The following is an 18181-nucleotide window of genomic DNA, read 5'->3' as shown; positions in this document are numbered from 1 at the left end:
ATTTATTCCAGCTCTCAACTTCTTGATTTAAGCTTTAAAAAAAAAAAAAAAAAAAAAAAAAAAAAAAAGGAGAAAAATGCACAAAAACTTAAGACAAGAAAAAATACTCCGCCTAGTATTGTAGTTTTTTTTTTTAATAATAATTGTAATATTTTCAAAAGAGAAAATAAAATACAACATATTTATGAGTTAAAAATATCTTCACAAATATTAAATGTAATTTATAATTTTATGATGCAAAACTAATCTATCCTATTGTCCATTATGAATCCATTATTATTATAGTATCAGATATTAGTTTTGAGTTTATTAAACCATGGACATCTATATTGTGCACAAATGACCATCCCATATTCTTAAATATGTTTTGATGGATAATTTTCCAACAAATTCTTTAATGATACTTTACTAGTTTCAAATGATGGTATAAAAAATTTCAAAATCTTATTTTTTATAACTTATTATATATTATAAGAAAAAAAGGCAGAAATGTAATAGCTTTGAACAATTATAAGCTGAGATATTATATTTAATGTTCTTACAAAAAAAATAAAAAAATCTAAGACAAAAATTATAACATATATGACAACACTATAACAATAATTATAACAAATAAAACAAGTAATAATTTCTAAATTTAGAACAAAAATGGATAAGCTGCATGGAGGCATAGTTTGGCTCTCATACTAATAAATACTATAATAAATACATTTACTAAATAATAATAACATAGTAAAAAGCAACTTGAATACACAGACAACATTATTTGAAGGTTGGTTGGTTGAAGTTTATAGGCACAAGAGCCAAAAATGGCTATACTTGGTCAAAATTGGTCTATAGGTCAAATTAATATATTTTTCCTTTAAGTAAAGAATATAGTCATATAGTCTTGATAAGCAGAAAAAGGTTGTGAACTTTAAAACATTATTTGAATACAAATTTATCAAACATTTCTTCTTAGTACTTTCTTTTAATGTACGTAGAGATGTGTCTTACAATTTTGTTTCACCTAAATCTGTTATAAATATAAGTAAAATTATAAATAGTAAATGATATATAACATAATTACCATTCCTATTATTCCATTTCTCGATTTCCTGATTAAAACTTAAAAGAGAAAAATGCAGAAAAAACTTACAACTTGGATGGAGAAAAAAAAATTATCAAATAAAAACAATATATCTGGTCTAAATATATGCATATTTTTTTAAAAAAATCCTGTATTTTACATTTTTATAATCCTTAAAAAAGTCTTCCAAAGTACTTTTAGCCTCAGTATTTATATTTAGATCTTTAAAACTCTTTCTGACTATCAGTAGTTTTATTTGTGGGGTGGTTTTCTGGAAAGAGAAAAGTTTTTAAAAGTACCTTTTAGTCTCAGTACTTTTATTTAGAGCTTCAGAGCATTTTCTGACTAGCAATTGCTTAACTTGCTGTGTGGTTTTCTTTTTATTTCACTCTTAGGATTTATTCTTCCAAGTATAATCATTACATACTGTTCTGCAGTTTTATTTTACTTTTTAAAAGTTCTGTGCTTTCAGAATTTATTTTCTCTCAATATGTTTATGTCTCTGTGTTTTACACTTTTTAATAGACTTACTAGAGCATTTAAATCATCTTACATAATTTTTAAATTTCCAAAAAGTGTTACGAAGAAGTTAAATAAAGAATAAATAATTTATACAATTATTTCTTTTTTATTTAACTTTGATGTATCTTTATTATCACCCAAGTCTCTAAATTATTTTTTATGGATTTATCTCATTCACAAACTTTTATTTAATTGATTTTTTGAAAAAATATTATTAAGGAAAACAATAATTTTCAAATTAGTTATCTTTAAATCCCACACAAAGCTAGCAAAAAAACAAAAAAATCAACAAGTTGAGAATGAAGTCATTAAATTCAATGATACAATTAGAGAAATTAAAAAACAAAATGTGTGAACACAGACAATGCAAAGAACTGTTGTCATTTACTCACAAAACCAATTGTTGCTAGAACAGCACTATGATACACATGAAATAAGAGGGAGGTTATGAAAATAAAGAGTCCACTCTAGAAACTTTCCCAAATATAGATTTACCTTTCTGAAGAAGAAGAAAAAAAGGAGAACCAAGTAATTAAATCATGCTAAAAGATACATAATTCTGGAGAGAAATTAAAAGCAATTAAGGACAGAGAGCATGCATTTTCAACCACTTAGTATATCATGCCTTTGAACTAATTACAGAGTTCATCATTTTTTATGTGAGAAGAGAAAGAAGTTTTCATTTTAGCCTGTTTTTTCACGGCTAGAGCTCTACAAATTGTGCTAAAATGCATTAAAAATGTATGAATACTTTTTGTTTTTCAGCAAAATGTCTTCATTTGCTAGATAAACTTTCCTTAATGTTTTTTTTTTTCATGCAACTTCACCTTTCTTAATTTTAAGAATTCTTTTAGAAACTTATCCCTGATTGACCTTCATTTGTGGGCCCAAGTTTTGCCAACCAGCGTTAAATTTCATGAAAGCTGCTCGAGTTCTTGACTCAGAACAAATGGTAAACAACTTAAATATCGATGGCAACTATGTATTAAAAAAACAATCCGAGAATAATGTTTAATCTTTAAAACTTGAGCATATTGCATTAAAAGAATGTGTTAAAGAAATTTCTAACTCAAATTTTGGAATTCAAAGGTAGTCTCAGAGAGATTTCTAGAATTTACAAGAAAAAAAAGGCAAGTTCTTTCAGCAATGCCTACTTTAGAGACTGTAAAAGAGCTGTATCATGTTAGAGCTGCATCTTTTATGACACAAAGACAAAATTTGAAGTAATGTTAAGCTTCTGGACTAACTTCACTTACATAAACTATAATAATCTCTGTAATGTAGAGAGTGGATATAAGGTTATTTAGTAAAAATATTTACTCTAATAATTGAAACATTTTAATTAAAACAAGGAAGAAAATGAAAAGTGTATTTTTTTAAAAGTTGAGTTCTATTCTTTTCTAGTTTAGTTGCTTTCTATCTCACATACAACCTGTCTACATACTTTAATAAATTACATCATCTAAGTATAATTTTAAAAATATTTCTCCATAATTTATTAGGTCCTACTCGAATTTAATTAGGGAGTCAGAAAACTATTACAGCTGTTATTCTCATATTGTTCAAAAGTAATACTTTCCTACTTACGAACTTTTAGACTCACTGGCATCTGGTAGCAGTTTGTATAGTTCATCAATATATGGAATATTTTTTTCAAATATACTTTTCAATTTGGGATCATACTTGCTATACACAGCAGCTGTTGTTAATCCAGCTCCAGTAGCAGCAATTATAAGAGCTACTTTTCCTGATTTACTGAAAAATATGTAGGTTTTAGAAACGACAAAAAAGAAATTAAAATATAGATTCGAAAAGCAATTATTTTCATGACAAAAAGCTTATTTAATTGAAATATCTACTAGAATTAAAAAGAAATATAATTTTTTAAACTTTTACTTAGCACTGCATATAAGAATGTAATTTGCAATATAACTAGGATAGACAGAGCCAATAATTATAATAAACAATACAGTACTAAGTCTATTATCCAGACATCCATTTTCCCGAAATTTCTGCTTCCAAGACACATTTTAATAATCAAAATGAATAAAAAATCTTTGAAAAGTTTTTCTAAAAACAAACTTTAATCTTAAAGTTAGCGATCCGTAATAAATGGATATAATGTAAGTAAAAGAATAATATTTAAAAAGTAGATTTTTCCTGATAAAAAGTCCTGAAATGAAAAACCTATTATGTAGAAAAATCTATTTCCCAGACTTGAAGAAGTCCCGATGATTCCAGATATGGGACTTTCCATTGTATATGTCAGTCTAATAACTCTTTAAACAAAGTGTAGACATATTGGTCATTTATACAAATTCATTAATTTCATTTATTTGAACAATATACAATATAATAAGTCCAAACAATAAAATTTCATTTTTATTGAGTAAAAATATTAGAAATTTAAGAAAAAGGACCTTAAGACAAAAATAATTTTTTCATCATTTTTGAAAGGGAAAACAAAAAACATCAATTTTTTGAGTTAAAAATATCTTCAAAAATGTTGAACGTAAATTTATAATCTTATGATACAAAACTTATTAATCCTATAGCTAAATGGCAAGATTAGCAGTTGCCACTCGCCAATGGCGACTAAAAAAATTAAGTGGTACCAAAAAATAATGTTGGTTGGTTGGTTCTAATGCCACTGGCCACACGGGCCTGCCTGGTGAAATCGAGCAAATTTAAGGCAGAGTGTGCGTTTCTTGTTTTTCAGTGGCGCCATCTATGGCCAAGAATTCGAATTCTGCCACACCATATGTCGCACCCGTTTATAGGGCGGATCCATTCATACATCCACAGATCATATCTACATAATTGATTTTCATGAAATTAGCGATTTGTGTACAGAACTTCAAATATCTCAATTAGTCATAAATATTAATTTGTAATAAATATGTAGTGATATTTAGTGTATAGCAGTATTTGAAGAATATTTTTTATGGAATTGCATTTTAATTTTTTTAGTAGTGTAGTAGAGATATTAGAATGAGTATGCATAACAATTTTAAATTGTCAAAACAAAAATATCCCTTTTGAAAATGAATTAACGTCATGTGCTAAGAATTATTCATATAATGAAATTATACAATAATGTTATTAGTTATTAATAATAATAGTATTTTTTAAACTAAACAAAATAAATACTTTTTTATAACAATTTAGAAGCAAAATTATTATTAAAGTACTTTGGACACTAAAAGTGGCAAACAATAAATTAGCTTCTAGTAGCAAGTGGTCACCAGCTATACTTCCCAGTCTCGCTCTTAACCTAATGCCCACAAGTGCATTCTGATATCAGTTATGAATTTTTAGTCAGTTATTAAACCATTAACATCTATATTCTCCACAAATGACCATCCCATATTCTTAACTATGTTTTTATGAATAATTTTCCAACAAAATTCTTTAATGATAATAGATCAAAGACTATAGTAAAATATAATCAAAGACTATAATAAAATAAAAAAATTTCAAACTCTTACTATTTCTTTCTTAGAGAAATATAAAACTTGAACAAAAAAGGAACAAATGCAATAGTTTGAAATATTTGTAACCTGAGATAGTATAATTAATGTTCTTACAAAATAATTATAAAAAACATATATGACAATAATTATTTATAACTAAAGTACAAAACAAGCACTCATTTTTAAATTTATTCAAAAATAAAACTTTTTTAATTTCACAATTTTATAATTAAAAATTTTTTTAAACAAAAATAAAATATTTCAAAATACCTTGATGATGATTCATTAGAATATTGGCGGTGAATCCTCTTATTATGAAACTAAAATGAATATAAATTATAAATTAGAATAATACATATGTTAGTTTAAACAATATGCAGTAATACAATATAAACAACATATGATAAAACGGATATTGTGTAACATAAGTATAGGGGAGCACAGGGGGACGCATGCCCAATAATTTTCTGAAGCATTTTTAAAACCCAAAAAGCTATTTTTTTAAAAAATTTAATAATACATAAGCTTTAAAAAATTAATCAAAAATTCATATAGCTTATGTATAATTTTACGAAATTTTATATCACTTTTATTTAACTAATATCTTAAAAAACCATTTAATGAATTTTTTCAAATTTGTTACAATTCAACTCAATTAGTTTATACCCCATATTTTTTTTACATATAATGATTATTTATCAACACTTTAGCTTAAGGTCAAAAGTTTCTCAGTATCATTTTAACTTAGTATAAGGCTGTCCCCCCTGTGGCAGAATTTTTTCGAGCTGTCTGTGACATAACTCTCTAGCACTAATATCTTTCTGCAAGATACTTTTAATAATAATAAACATGTATGTTACTAATTTAAAATAACAAAAGTGCTGTGTTTACAAAAAAAAACATATATAATTTTTTTTAATTGAACATGTAATTTTTATTCTAATGTTATAGGTAACATTTTTGTATTTTATTGGTAGGGAGGACGCAGAAATTATTTCTTCACCTTTTGCAATTATTCATCACAATAAAAAAAAATTTAAAATCCTTAAATCCGTAGTAGTACTTCGCGAAAAAAAAAGATAGACAACAAAATTAGGTGAATCGGACACCTCAAATGTGTGTTTCGTTTCTTGATTAGGCAGTTGTATAAAAATAATGTCGTATAAAAAATATCGGATTTAAAAACTATGGAGAAATCAATAGCAATAACTGATAAAATTTGACAGAATTAGTGCCTTAAAAAGTAAATACTCAAACACACGATTAAAATTTTCCATGTTGTTTATCGGGATATTTAAAATCCAGGTGAAAATCAATATAATAACTGACGAAAATACAATACATCAATTTACGATACTATCAGCATATATTGAGCGCGTCTAAAAGTGATTATCTCAAAGCATGATTTAAATATAACAGGTAAATTTCTGTCAAAAAATAAATAAAGGTAATTTTATTTATTTATTTTTACTTTTCAAGAGAAAAATCTTTCTGCAAGAACTCTGTAACGTTCTGCGACAATGTTGCTGCGATTCTGTTCCCTTCCTGTCAGTCCCCTTCTTGAAGTAAAAGAAGTTCTGTATTTTGATTACAGTTACAAATATTTACTTTGCTAGTATTATTCTAAACTCGTTAAATTTTTATAAGTATCTCTTTTTCAGGAGGGGGGACATTAATAAATTTTTCAATGGTTTTAAATTTTAAAATTCTTTTTTAAATAAATAACTTTTTTTAAAAAAAATAAATAAAAATGCAACTTTAAATGCTCATTTTTCTCAAAATTTTTAGTTCAAATTATAAAAAAATCTTTCAGGTTTACCAATTAATAATTCTTTTTTAGTTTAATTGTTTTGAAAAAAATTTATGCCTACTGATTATTTATTAGCATGCAATTAATTATTCTTATAAACTACAAATTTTTCTCATATTCTGATGAAAGATAATCATTTTTTAAAATATACACATAAAATAGTACAAAAGGATAATTTAAAAATTGTTGAAGATCAAATTCAGTTGATACATAATATTCCACATTTTGGTAAATTTTTATGGTGTTGATGAGTGCTCTTTAGAAACTTACAGTGCCCATTTTTAAGAGGCAACACCCTGCCTTTTTTTATTCCTAGGGAAAACTCTGGTTATTAACTCTCAGGGTACCTCAAATCAGGACCATAGCCGAGATCTCTTTTTCGAGGGGTGAAGGGATGTAAATATATATATATAATAAATGCATACTTTTAAAAATCTACAGTAGGTCAAACAGGTATAGAATATAAGCAGAAGGTCAAATGTTGGAATGTTCTGATGTCCTGTTTCCTCCTGAACGAGAAAGCTTTTTATAAGTAAATTGTAAACCTTTTCTCACAACTGATATATTATGGAAGAACATCAAATAATTATTTTTATTAAACAAATAATTATTAAATGTATTATATTATTATTTAAAACAAATAAATAGTAATTGTTATTAAAAATAAATAATATGTATTACTTATAAAAATCTCAAGTAAAAATTACTTTCTCTAATATAATAAAATGAAATATTTCGGGAGGAGGGTTGAATTCCTACATAACCAACCCCTGGTTCTATGGCCTTGACTCAAACCCACAAATTTACAATGTTGGTAAATAATTGCACTATAATCTATCAAATAACGACTTTAATTTCAAAAATTGCAATTTTTATAATTATAATTAAGGGCTTTATTTTTTCCACTAGCACCCTACTCTAATTACTTTCCCAAGTAATGTAATCGAGTATCATATATACTAATTAATAAGAAAAATATAAAAATTAGTAGATCACCCTAAGTTAAAAATATTTAATGAATTATAACTTAAAGTCGATCATTGAAAGTAATCGCCTCTTTATACAGCAATATCAATCTTTTCATTTCTTGACTTCACAATATGAAATATTACAATATTTCGAAGGGAAAAAATATATCTACAACAGATTAACAAAATAACACATCATACTTTAGATTTTACAGCAGCTTGCTTTAGTGACCGCCACATGATCGATTGCCTTATTATTAAAATAGAATTTTTAAATAGTCCTTGAACAGAATATAGCGTAAAAGTAAACAACTTCAAGTTGAAGTTCAAGTTGTTTTTTGTTCTATGCCTCTATTGATATTTAACGGGTCGCTATTTAGGAACGCAATGTCTTTAATGCCTGACTTTTTATGGATGGTGTTTTTCACACTAGGAAACGCTGCAAGCTCCATACCGCCTATACTTCCGGGTTACTGTTTCTAATGTATTTTAAAGCCATTTGGCTCACAATGTGATAATTGTGTTTTGAGATTCTTGCAAACGTGGTATTTGATTACTTATTACTTGTATTTACAATGCTAACAATACTTGTGTTTGCAATGCTAAAGGTGCTTACACAAACATAAGGTGGTGCACAGCTTGCAACAAGAACTAACAGTAACAAACAAATGGAAAGAGGCCAAATCAGGACTGTCAAAAAAGCGAGTTATTCAAAATCTAGCAACCATGTCACCTTTTTTAGCAATATATCTATAAATAACTGAAACAAATTTTTACTTCAAACTCACCAGAATTGCTTAATAACATTAATATCTTATGAAGTACGGCAGATTTGAACTCGGAAATTATCTGATTTACTTCTTTTATTGAAAACAAAATTATCCGTTTAAAAATATCGCCTCTCAGAGTAAGCTGTAGTAAGCAGTGGCAAACTTTCTAACCTGAACTAGAACAGGTATAGAGCTCGAGATTGTTATTGTTTACATTTGTATTGAAAACACCACCCATTCTTTGGTGATCTACTGAAATGGATGGCCGCTAAGCGAATTCTGTCACCAAAAGCTAGTTCCTCGAGACAGGGTCCACAGAAAAACGGCTCCTATTGTTATGCACTCACGCATGCGCCTTTAATATGTTTTGACGGTGAAAGCTGGCTCTCAAAACAGAGAGTTATGGATAGATATGGATGGATGTAGATTGCGACCAAGGTTATTGGAATACGAGCGGTTGTAAATCGATTTTGGCACACGGCTCTTTAATATAGTTGTAGTTATAGTTCATTTACGTCGCACTAGAGCTGCACAATAAACTATTGGAGACTGTCTGGGAACCATCCCTGAGGATGATCCGAAGATATGCCATCGCAATTTTGATCCTCTGTAGAGGGGATGGCACCCCTGCTTCGGTAGCCCAACGACCTGCACTCGAAGTTGAGCACTTTACGGTAGAACAGTTTAACGAGGACCAATACCGCACACCCTCGGTCCCTACACAAACTGATCTAAGCGATCACCCACCCTCACACTGACCGCAACCAGCCATGCTTGTCTTCGGTGATCTGCTGGGAACCAAACCTGCAGTCCACTGCGGGACTGTTTAATATAGGTGAAATTAAGATGAGTTATGTAACTTTTTATTCTTACAATTTTGTATAAATGCGTTTGAAATCTTTTAAATCAATATTTTGCTATGGATGATGCTTTCAATATAAATGTAATCAACAATAATCTCGAGCTCTTGACCTGCTCGCTTTCCGCTTAGAAAGTATACAGCTGCCTACTATAGGTTATTCTGCGAGGCGATATTTTCAGACAGGGTTATTATTTTCAAACAGATAATTATTTTTTATTAAAAAACATAAATTGTATGGTTTCTGAGCTCAAATCTGCAGCATTTCATAAGATATTATTGATATTAAGTAATTCTGCTGAGTTTAAAGTGAAAATTTGTTTCAGTTATTTAGAGATATATTGTTAAAAATGGTGGGATGGTTGCTAGATAAAGAAAGAACTCGCACTTTTGGCAGTTCTGATTTGGCCTTATTTTGCTTGCTTATTACTGTTTGTTCTTGGTGCAAGCCGTGCACCATCATACGTTAATGTGTGTGTTTGTGAGAGAGAGAAAGAGAGAGAGGGATGGGAAGGAATACAGGTCTATCACTTATAACAAAAGAAGTATTTATTAGGTATAAAAAATTACCTCATTTTGATTAAAGAGAGCTTGGTATTTATTGAGGAGCATGGAGTTATTTTATTTGTACCTGAGCTCGTTTCTGTGGTTACTATAAATCCACTCCATAACAACTTCTTTAAAAAAGTTGCACTGAAGGTATGCCGTCAGGCTAGTTTTTTTTTTACATATCCAATAAAGTTGTTAATGGCTATTTTTCAGGTTGTACAGGTTATTTTTCTAAGACATCCAATTATAGTGATAAATATGAGGTTCAGAAAGAATTTTCATTTTAACTTAGAAGAGTCAATTGTTTCCTGAGGTATTTTATTTACATTGTTATTTTATTTACATTATTACTTTATTTATATTATTATTTCATTTACATTATTATTACATTATTGAGGTTATTTTATTTACATTTGAGATAATTTTGGGGTTTGAGCAAAGCCACTTCATAGCAGTTTGTTTTGTAGATTTTCAATATTGATGACCAAAAAAAACTTCATTCATCTTATAGGGCACACGAATAATTTTCCAAAAATAATAAAGCCTTATACAAAGTATAAAGTTAGGAATAAACTAATTATTTTATTCAATAATATATATTAGGTTTAATGTTCATTATTAAATTGGTGACTTATTAGTATTAATGAAATCAAAAGAGAGCTGATGCAATTTAAAGTGTATGCATTATTTTTACGAATATAAACAAATTTTTTAAATTTTTTTGTTATAAATAGTTATTAGAGATGAGCAGTTAAAAGCTAGAAAAATTAGTCATTTTAATTAACAACTTTACGTTGATTTTTTATTTCATATAACAATGAGGTTGTATATAAGGATGAAGAAAAAAATTTAAAAATAAATTATGTATTTCAGGGAATTTAAGTGAAAACGTAACATTTTTCAAAAGGAAACTTTCACGAGAAATGAACAAATAAATGGGGGAATAAAATTAAAAGTAAATAATTATTTCAGTTAATAACATTAAACTAAATGTTAATTTTTATCATTAATATAATTTAATGCCATGATAAGGAAAATTAAAAATGATTGATGTGATTTAGTGAATTAAGTGGGGAATAAATATATTCCCCGAAATTAAACTTTTAGGACACAATTGATACATAAGTATTGCAAGTAAAAGGTTAAAAATTAGAAATAAATAACTATTACAGTTAACAACATTTAACTCAATATTAATATTATTCCTAAATATGGTTGGTTCCATGTTCGATGAATGAAAATAAAGATTAATATAATTTGATGACTATTTGTTATCTCCCAAAATTAAAAAAAAAATAATAGCGAATAATGGAAAGCTAGTAATAAATAATCATTGCAATAAACAGCATTAAATAGAATTTCAATTCTACAAAACAACGAGGTTTAATATCAAAATTTATCAAGTTAAAAAGATTGATGTGCTTAAAAATAAACATGTAATTTTGAAAAGTAAGGAAGAAAAGTTTTTGTAAAAGTATGCAAATAAGAAATTAGAGCTTACACAGTAAAGCTTAGAAATTATTTCAATTAGCAAACATTGAACTGAATATAAATTTTTTAGAACATTAATGACATAAATTAGGATTATTAAAAATAAAAGAGATTGATAAAATTAAGTGAGCATCCGTTTTTTTTCTAAATAAAAAAATAAGAAGAAGTTTATTTTATGTTCACATTTATATTTAAGTTAGTGTACGGTTAAAAGAAGTTCAACCATACACCACGTGGATTTATTACATGTTGTAAGAAAAAATTGTTGTTAGTATCATGTTAAGATCAGCCTAAATATCAGTTTCTTCTATTTATCTGCGTGGTGAGGGACCATTTTGGCTGAATTGAAAACAATAATGCAGAATTTTAATCAATTGATTTAATTAGCCATCTACCCGTTTTTATACATTTAGTGTTCTTGATATGTTTGAAGTTATTTTATAAGTTCTTGAGTTCAATATTTTAGGAAGTAAATTTGCTTTACCAAAACATTATTGAAGGTGTTTATAAGTTATTGTGTGACTTCTTTATTCTATTTTTCCAATAAATGGATTTTATATGAGGAAAACCAAATTCAGCTGATATCAACTAAAGGTGATTTTGGGCTCTTTTTGGAGGTGTGTGTAGAACAAGAGCGCCGTCGGCGAGGTAATAAAAACTGGCAAAAAAAAAAAGAAAAAAAGTAATAATAATAATTAAGACAAAAAAAATAAGTTTTTTTTATAAAAATGTCTATATCTTCATAAATATTTAAGCTAGGATTACGAAATTTTGTGCAATTATTGCATATAATAACGTAAATAACTGTCACAAGTTATAAATCTATTGCTATATTTTTGGCATAGGGTGTTCAAAAACATTATTTTCCGTTTGTAATTTATTGTCGGTCCCTCAAACCTTTAAACTTCATTGATATGTATGAAAAATCGCATGTCTGAAGTTATAAAATTATTCTTTTAGTATTTCTTGAGAAAAATGAAAAAATGTGTTAGTATAGAAGTGTTTCCAATATTTTGCCCGCCCCCTGTATATATATATATATATATATATATATATATATATATATATATATATATATATATATATATATATTTGAGACCAAGACTTTCCCCTCGGTCAGCAATAGGGACGTATATTTAACGTAATGAGTAAGGGATGATTTGGCAACAGTTTTCACCAAGAAAATGTTAAAAGCTCGCTTGAAATGAGGACAATTATTTAGAAAGTCTCTATTTCAACTTTTTTTATTTCAGAACTTCTTTAGACACGAAAATATATAAATATATATTTTTTTTATTGTAAACTTAATGACAGAAATATTGAGAGAAAAATTTTAATCTTTAAAGGGGCTGTATCCCTTCATTAAAAAAATGTGGGGGGGGGGCTGAAGTCCCCTCTGCCTCCCAGTTCCGTGGTCCCTGTGTTTTTACAAGTTAAAGAATAAGAATAGTATAAACATGTATTAATTTCTTTGTTTTTGGAGAAAAGAAAAAAGAACTGACAATTTTTCTTCTTGCTGACGTAACGTAATAAAGTGATATCGGCGTTATCTACTGGAGTCGTCGTAATTATATTTTAAAAGAAAATATTTATTTTATCTTTGATTATTTATATAACAGTGGTAACTGGAAAGAAGTTATCTTAAAAATGAAGGAGCAATGATTTTTATTCGTAACATTTTACAAAAGAGGGCAGCACTAAATACTTTTACTTGATGATAAAAATATTTCTGTTCTTTCTTATTTTTTTTTTCTTTCAAATCAGAAATATCTTGTTCTGGATATAAAATTTTTCTAAGCCCCTCCTTGGTAAAACATCATTTTTGAGCATGTACTTTAGTCCTATGTAATTTAAATAAAATTTATGGGTTTCAAGTAGTTAAAAGAATAAAAAAATTTTATATCGATATATAATATTACGAGCTTTAGTGGATTAAAATTTAGAATTCCTGATTAAATTCAATTTTAAAAAAAGTTATGAAAGAAAAATGGTTTTAAATAAGGTCTTGCATTTAAAAAAGTTAATTTAATCAGTTAATTAATTTTGTTAATTACTTAATTTATCTTATTTTAGGAACTATTATAGGGAGAAAAGAAACAGATACTTTTAAATGACAAAATACAAAATTCGAACGAAATCGGTCTAATAGTTCTCGTCAAATGAAATTTAGAATAGAATATACAATTTTAAAGTTACTTTAAGATAAAGAGATTTTGAAGTGTATTTCTATGACTTGTAACGGTAAACAATATTAAAGTTTAATGATGCGTTGTTTCCTCTTAAACTTTCTTAAAAGAAATTATTAACGATAATGTTTGAAATGTATAATTCTATGAATGGAACGAAAATAACTTCTTCTTAATACTATTACTAGGACCAATGCCATCTTAACACTAAACAACATGTTATTATATTTTCTCAATAAATTTCAATACTTAGATTAAAACATTTGAAATTTTAACACTAATTGTTCTTTTCATTAAGCAACGTATTTATTTTAAGAACAATACAATGAACAACTACAATAGTTAATTATAATATTTATTTTTGATTTATCAATGCTCATATTTAAAAATGATTTGTCATAAAGATGATTGATGGGATAAAATTTTTAAGCCAAATTGATGATTAAAATCCCAATATTCATGAAGTAACCAAGGATAGAAAATTTTCAGGGGGAGATGGAAATTTTTAAATACAATTTCAATAATTTGTTCTAAGCCAAAAGTGGAGTTTATATTTCAAGTTAATGTTAAAAAATGCAAATTATAATGCTACATTTTAATCTATTATAGGAGTAGTATAATAGTGACATTTCAAGCACAGTTAGCAGCAAACTTTCGACTGATTTTGCATCTGGATTTATCAACTCAAAGACGAGGGTTTTTATAGTTGAGTCAACTATGGAAGAAGGTCTAATCAGTTTTTGAATTTTTATCTGTTTTTGTGATTTTTTTAATCAGTTTTCAGGAAAGAGTGTATTTTTACCTTTTTTGTGGACTTTTTAAACTTAGTTGACGGTTATTTAAAGTTACAAATGCATCCATTTCCCCACCACCTAAGAGGAGCATTAACTGCTAATTATAGTGCGCAGTTCCCCAGGAGGTACATAACACTTTACATTACTGATAAAGAAAAAAATAATTTACAATTATATCGTATAGAATATACATTAAAAAAATAAAAACTATTTAAGAAGCCCATAAGCATATGAGGTTATACCATCATCTAACCGATGACGTTTATCATCAAAAAAAATGAATGATTTTTGGATGGTTGATGGTCTTTCCACTAGATTCCATTCATGGTGTGATAAGAGGGTTCAAATGAAATTAAACAGTTTTTCTAATCATTAAAAGTTACGTGGTTTCCGACGATAGATCTTGAAATCTCCTTGCAGTTTTCTTTTCAAGACCTTCCGCCAGGATAGAAAACATTTTAGAACTCAAAAATGGGTTTTCAATTGATCTCGTCCTTAAAACAGTCCATTTTCTTTTCATTATCTAGTGAATATAACTTATGGTCAGAAGGAAAAATCCAATAATTGCTTATTAAATCTTTATTAATGTTTAAGGTCTTGTAAGTGAGAGATTCAGTAAAAAGAAGTCTTGCTGTCTGTTTGATAGTATTATAATGGAGTTTGTGCATAAGAACCTTACTCAATTAAAAAATAATATAGTCAAACCCCGCTAGAGTGAACACTGTTTATAGTGAACTCCCGGATATAGTGAGCGAAATGTTCAGTCCCGTGCCTTGCTATACACGTATAATGTTATTTATTGTGGGTAAAGTGAACTAAAAAAGTGATGAAGTTGGATATTATGAGCTTCATTCTGTCTCCAACTGATTTTTTTTCTTCATTTTTTAAAAATAATTTTGAAATGTCTACTTCAAAATAAATACTTATACTGATTTTAAAAACCATCTATAGAGTGGAATGTAGCGATAAGCATTTTTTCTTTTTTGCTTCTTTTATCTTACTTTTCCATCCCTAAACAAAAGCCAACCGAGGCAGATTTACGGACGAATTTTTCCCTGCATTAGCTGAAGATGACTAATTTTTTTTTGTACACAAGACGAAGAGTAATAAAAAAATAAAAGCAAGTTAACGCATTTTTTGATACTACGTATTATTTTTCAGTCATTTTTGTATTTCATTTCATTGGTTATTTATTTAAATAATGTATAATAAAAAGAAGGAGTTCAGAACCATTAGTTGAAATTGCTTGAGGAACGGATATAGTGAACTCCCGGTTACAGTGAACCGAAATTTCGGTCCCTTGAAGATTCACTATAGCGGGGTTTGACTGTAAAACCAACATACATAGGGCGACTAAGCGTAACTTGAACTTCCGTCCTCTCAACACCCACGAAATCAGGATTAAACACCTTAACAGTGACATATATTTCAGAAAAATGGACCAAAAATGGAAACAATTTTTGACTGTTTAATTTTGTTCTTTATATTATTTATAAAAACTAGAAAATTGTTTCTTTATTACAAAAGTAAAATTTTAAATGCAATAACTACTGTATTTATAATTTTTAGATACACATAAAAAGGATTGGATTATACACACATTTTATTCAATTAGAGCAAATTAAACAAAATTTTGAAGCTAAATATAATATAACTAGTATAATATGATATAAACACACAACAATATGATTTTCAATACATATATTTTACAAATCTTTTACGATATGTATATCCCGCATCCACATTTTCCCTCCCTCGACTGAAGTCGTAATCGGTGTAAAACTGGGACCACTAATCTAGAAGGGAAATAGTGAATTAAGTATCGTTAAGTAGAAACGAACTCAGCACAAAATACAAACGTTAATTTTTTCTCCTGCCCGAAGTCAGTTCGGGCATCACAAATACTACACGTAGTAGTTGCCCGAACTGGATTCGGGAGACACTGACAAGGGGTTAAAACGTTTCAAAACTGGTGCTGCAACTAACTCCCTTCGCTCTGTATTCATTAGCTGAACATCTATATGATTACGGGTATTTTCCATAGTCTTACCGTATACCGAGTTGTTCATAAGTCCAAAGAAATCTTTTTCAAAGGCAAAATGAGAATTTTTACGTTGATTAGTATTAAACTCGATATAGATTTGAAGCCATGGTTTTTGTTTAAACTTTAAAATTTCATGAAACCTAAAGAAAAATAAACGTAACGAAATGTACCGCAGTAAATTTTTATGGTAAGTAATATAATTTTGCTTATCATAATTATTACGGCTATTGATTATCAAAATATCATAATAGTAAATTATTCCAAACCTCTTTTTGATGATCGATATTCACCGAGGTTGGTTCCATTTAGACACTTCTGTGATTAGATTCGAGTGATTATAACTATAAACTAACTTTGAAATGATATACTTTTTAGTATTATATTTTGTAACATATTTCCTCATTTTAGTTTCCAAAGTGCGATTCAATCTTTCTACAGTACTTGCTTTAGTTAAATTAATTGTTGTAAAAAAATGAACTCCTTCAATTTTAAGGTATTGTTGGATAAGTTTATTGTTTATTAGTAAATTCTGTTCCTTTGTCTGATTTCAAATTTTCAGGTTTCTTTCTTTAAAAATTGTCTTCAAATCAGACAATGCATTTTCGGCTGATTTATCTTTCACGGGCATCACAAGCATATTTTGAGAAGCAATGACTGCAAGTTAACAAATATATAGTTAGTATTAAACTTTCCAAAAAATTTTATTAAATAATTTATCAATGTAAATGTAATTCATTGTATACAAAATAATATATTTTATTAATCATACATAATATTATAATAACCATAGTTTATTATTTAATTACAAATATTTTAAATTTATGTTAATTTATTTTTACTTATATAACTGAAAATAACTAATATTAAATAATAGATATAACTAAAATTAATTTAATTAATATAAATTCAATTAATTAATTATTACTAATTTAATCAAAATTTATTTTAACATAGCATATATATATATATATATATATGCAGTCGGACCACTATTTAGCGAAGTCGCTATATTCCGATAATAAGTTCGTTAGCTGGTTAATTCGTTTAATAGAAAATCACCTTTTGAAATACTTAAACAACACAAAACAGGTTTTCAATTCATTAACACAAGACATAATTAAAATAGAAATTGATACACCCTTATCTTGTAAACTAGTATTTACTATTTATTTTATAAATCTTTACCATAAAAGAAATTTGGATGAAAAGTAAGAATACATCAAAACATTATTCAGCGTTACACTATCATACTACATTTTCAACAAAAAAAGCTAAATTTATGAATAAAATTACGGCTGCATTTATTATAAAAGTAATTTTAAGCATATATTACTATATGCGCTCTTAAGTTTAATTGCTACTGATAAAATCCGTTAATTTTGCCTGAGTTTTTCGTTTGAAATGTAAACAAAAAGGGAAAAGGATTTTTCAGCTTTCTCTAAAAGTTAAGGGGCTTCGAAAATCAATTCAAAGTCATTTCGCCCATAAAATGCGTTAACAGGTTTGAAATGTTCTGAAATATTTTGAAAAATAAGGAAAGTGGATCTCAAAGAAAAGTTCGTTAAATAGAAGTCCGACTGTATATTATATATATATATATATATATATATATATATATATATATATATATATATATATATATATAT

General features: G+C 27.4%; 1 protein-coding gene across 2 annotated transcripts in view; it reads right to left on the bottom strand.

Moving 5' to 3' along the window:
• LOC107453361 (MICOS complex subunit Mic60) overlaps positions 1-8261 on the bottom strand; it is a 37440-nt gene extending 29179 nt beyond the window's left edge. The window contains exons 1-3 of one of the 2 annotated variants that reach the window (XM_016070163.5): positions 8044-8261; positions 5335-5384; positions 3179-3346 (exon numbers count right to left, since the gene is read on the bottom strand). In XM_016070163.5, coding sequence (XP_015925649.1) covers positions 3179-3346; positions 5335-5384; positions 8044-8082 — 257 coding nt within the window. In that variant the 5' untranslated portion in view covers positions 8083-8261. The remainder of the gene's footprint in view (positions 1-3178; positions 3347-5334; positions 5385-8043) is intronic. The other variant, XM_016070164.5, reaches the window with a different exon arrangement.
• Between the last annotated feature and the right edge of the window lie 9920 nt (positions 8262-18181).

Source organism: Parasteatoda tepidariorum, chromosome 12 (genome assembly GCF_982258835.1).
Source record: "Parasteatoda tepidariorum strain Cologne lab strain chromosome 12, Ptep-v5.0, whole genome shotgun sequence".
Classification (NCBI taxonomy): Eukaryota; Metazoa; Arthropoda; class Arachnida; order Araneae; family Theridiidae; genus Parasteatoda; species Parasteatoda tepidariorum.
This window is presented reverse-complemented; position numbering and strand designations above follow the sequence as displayed.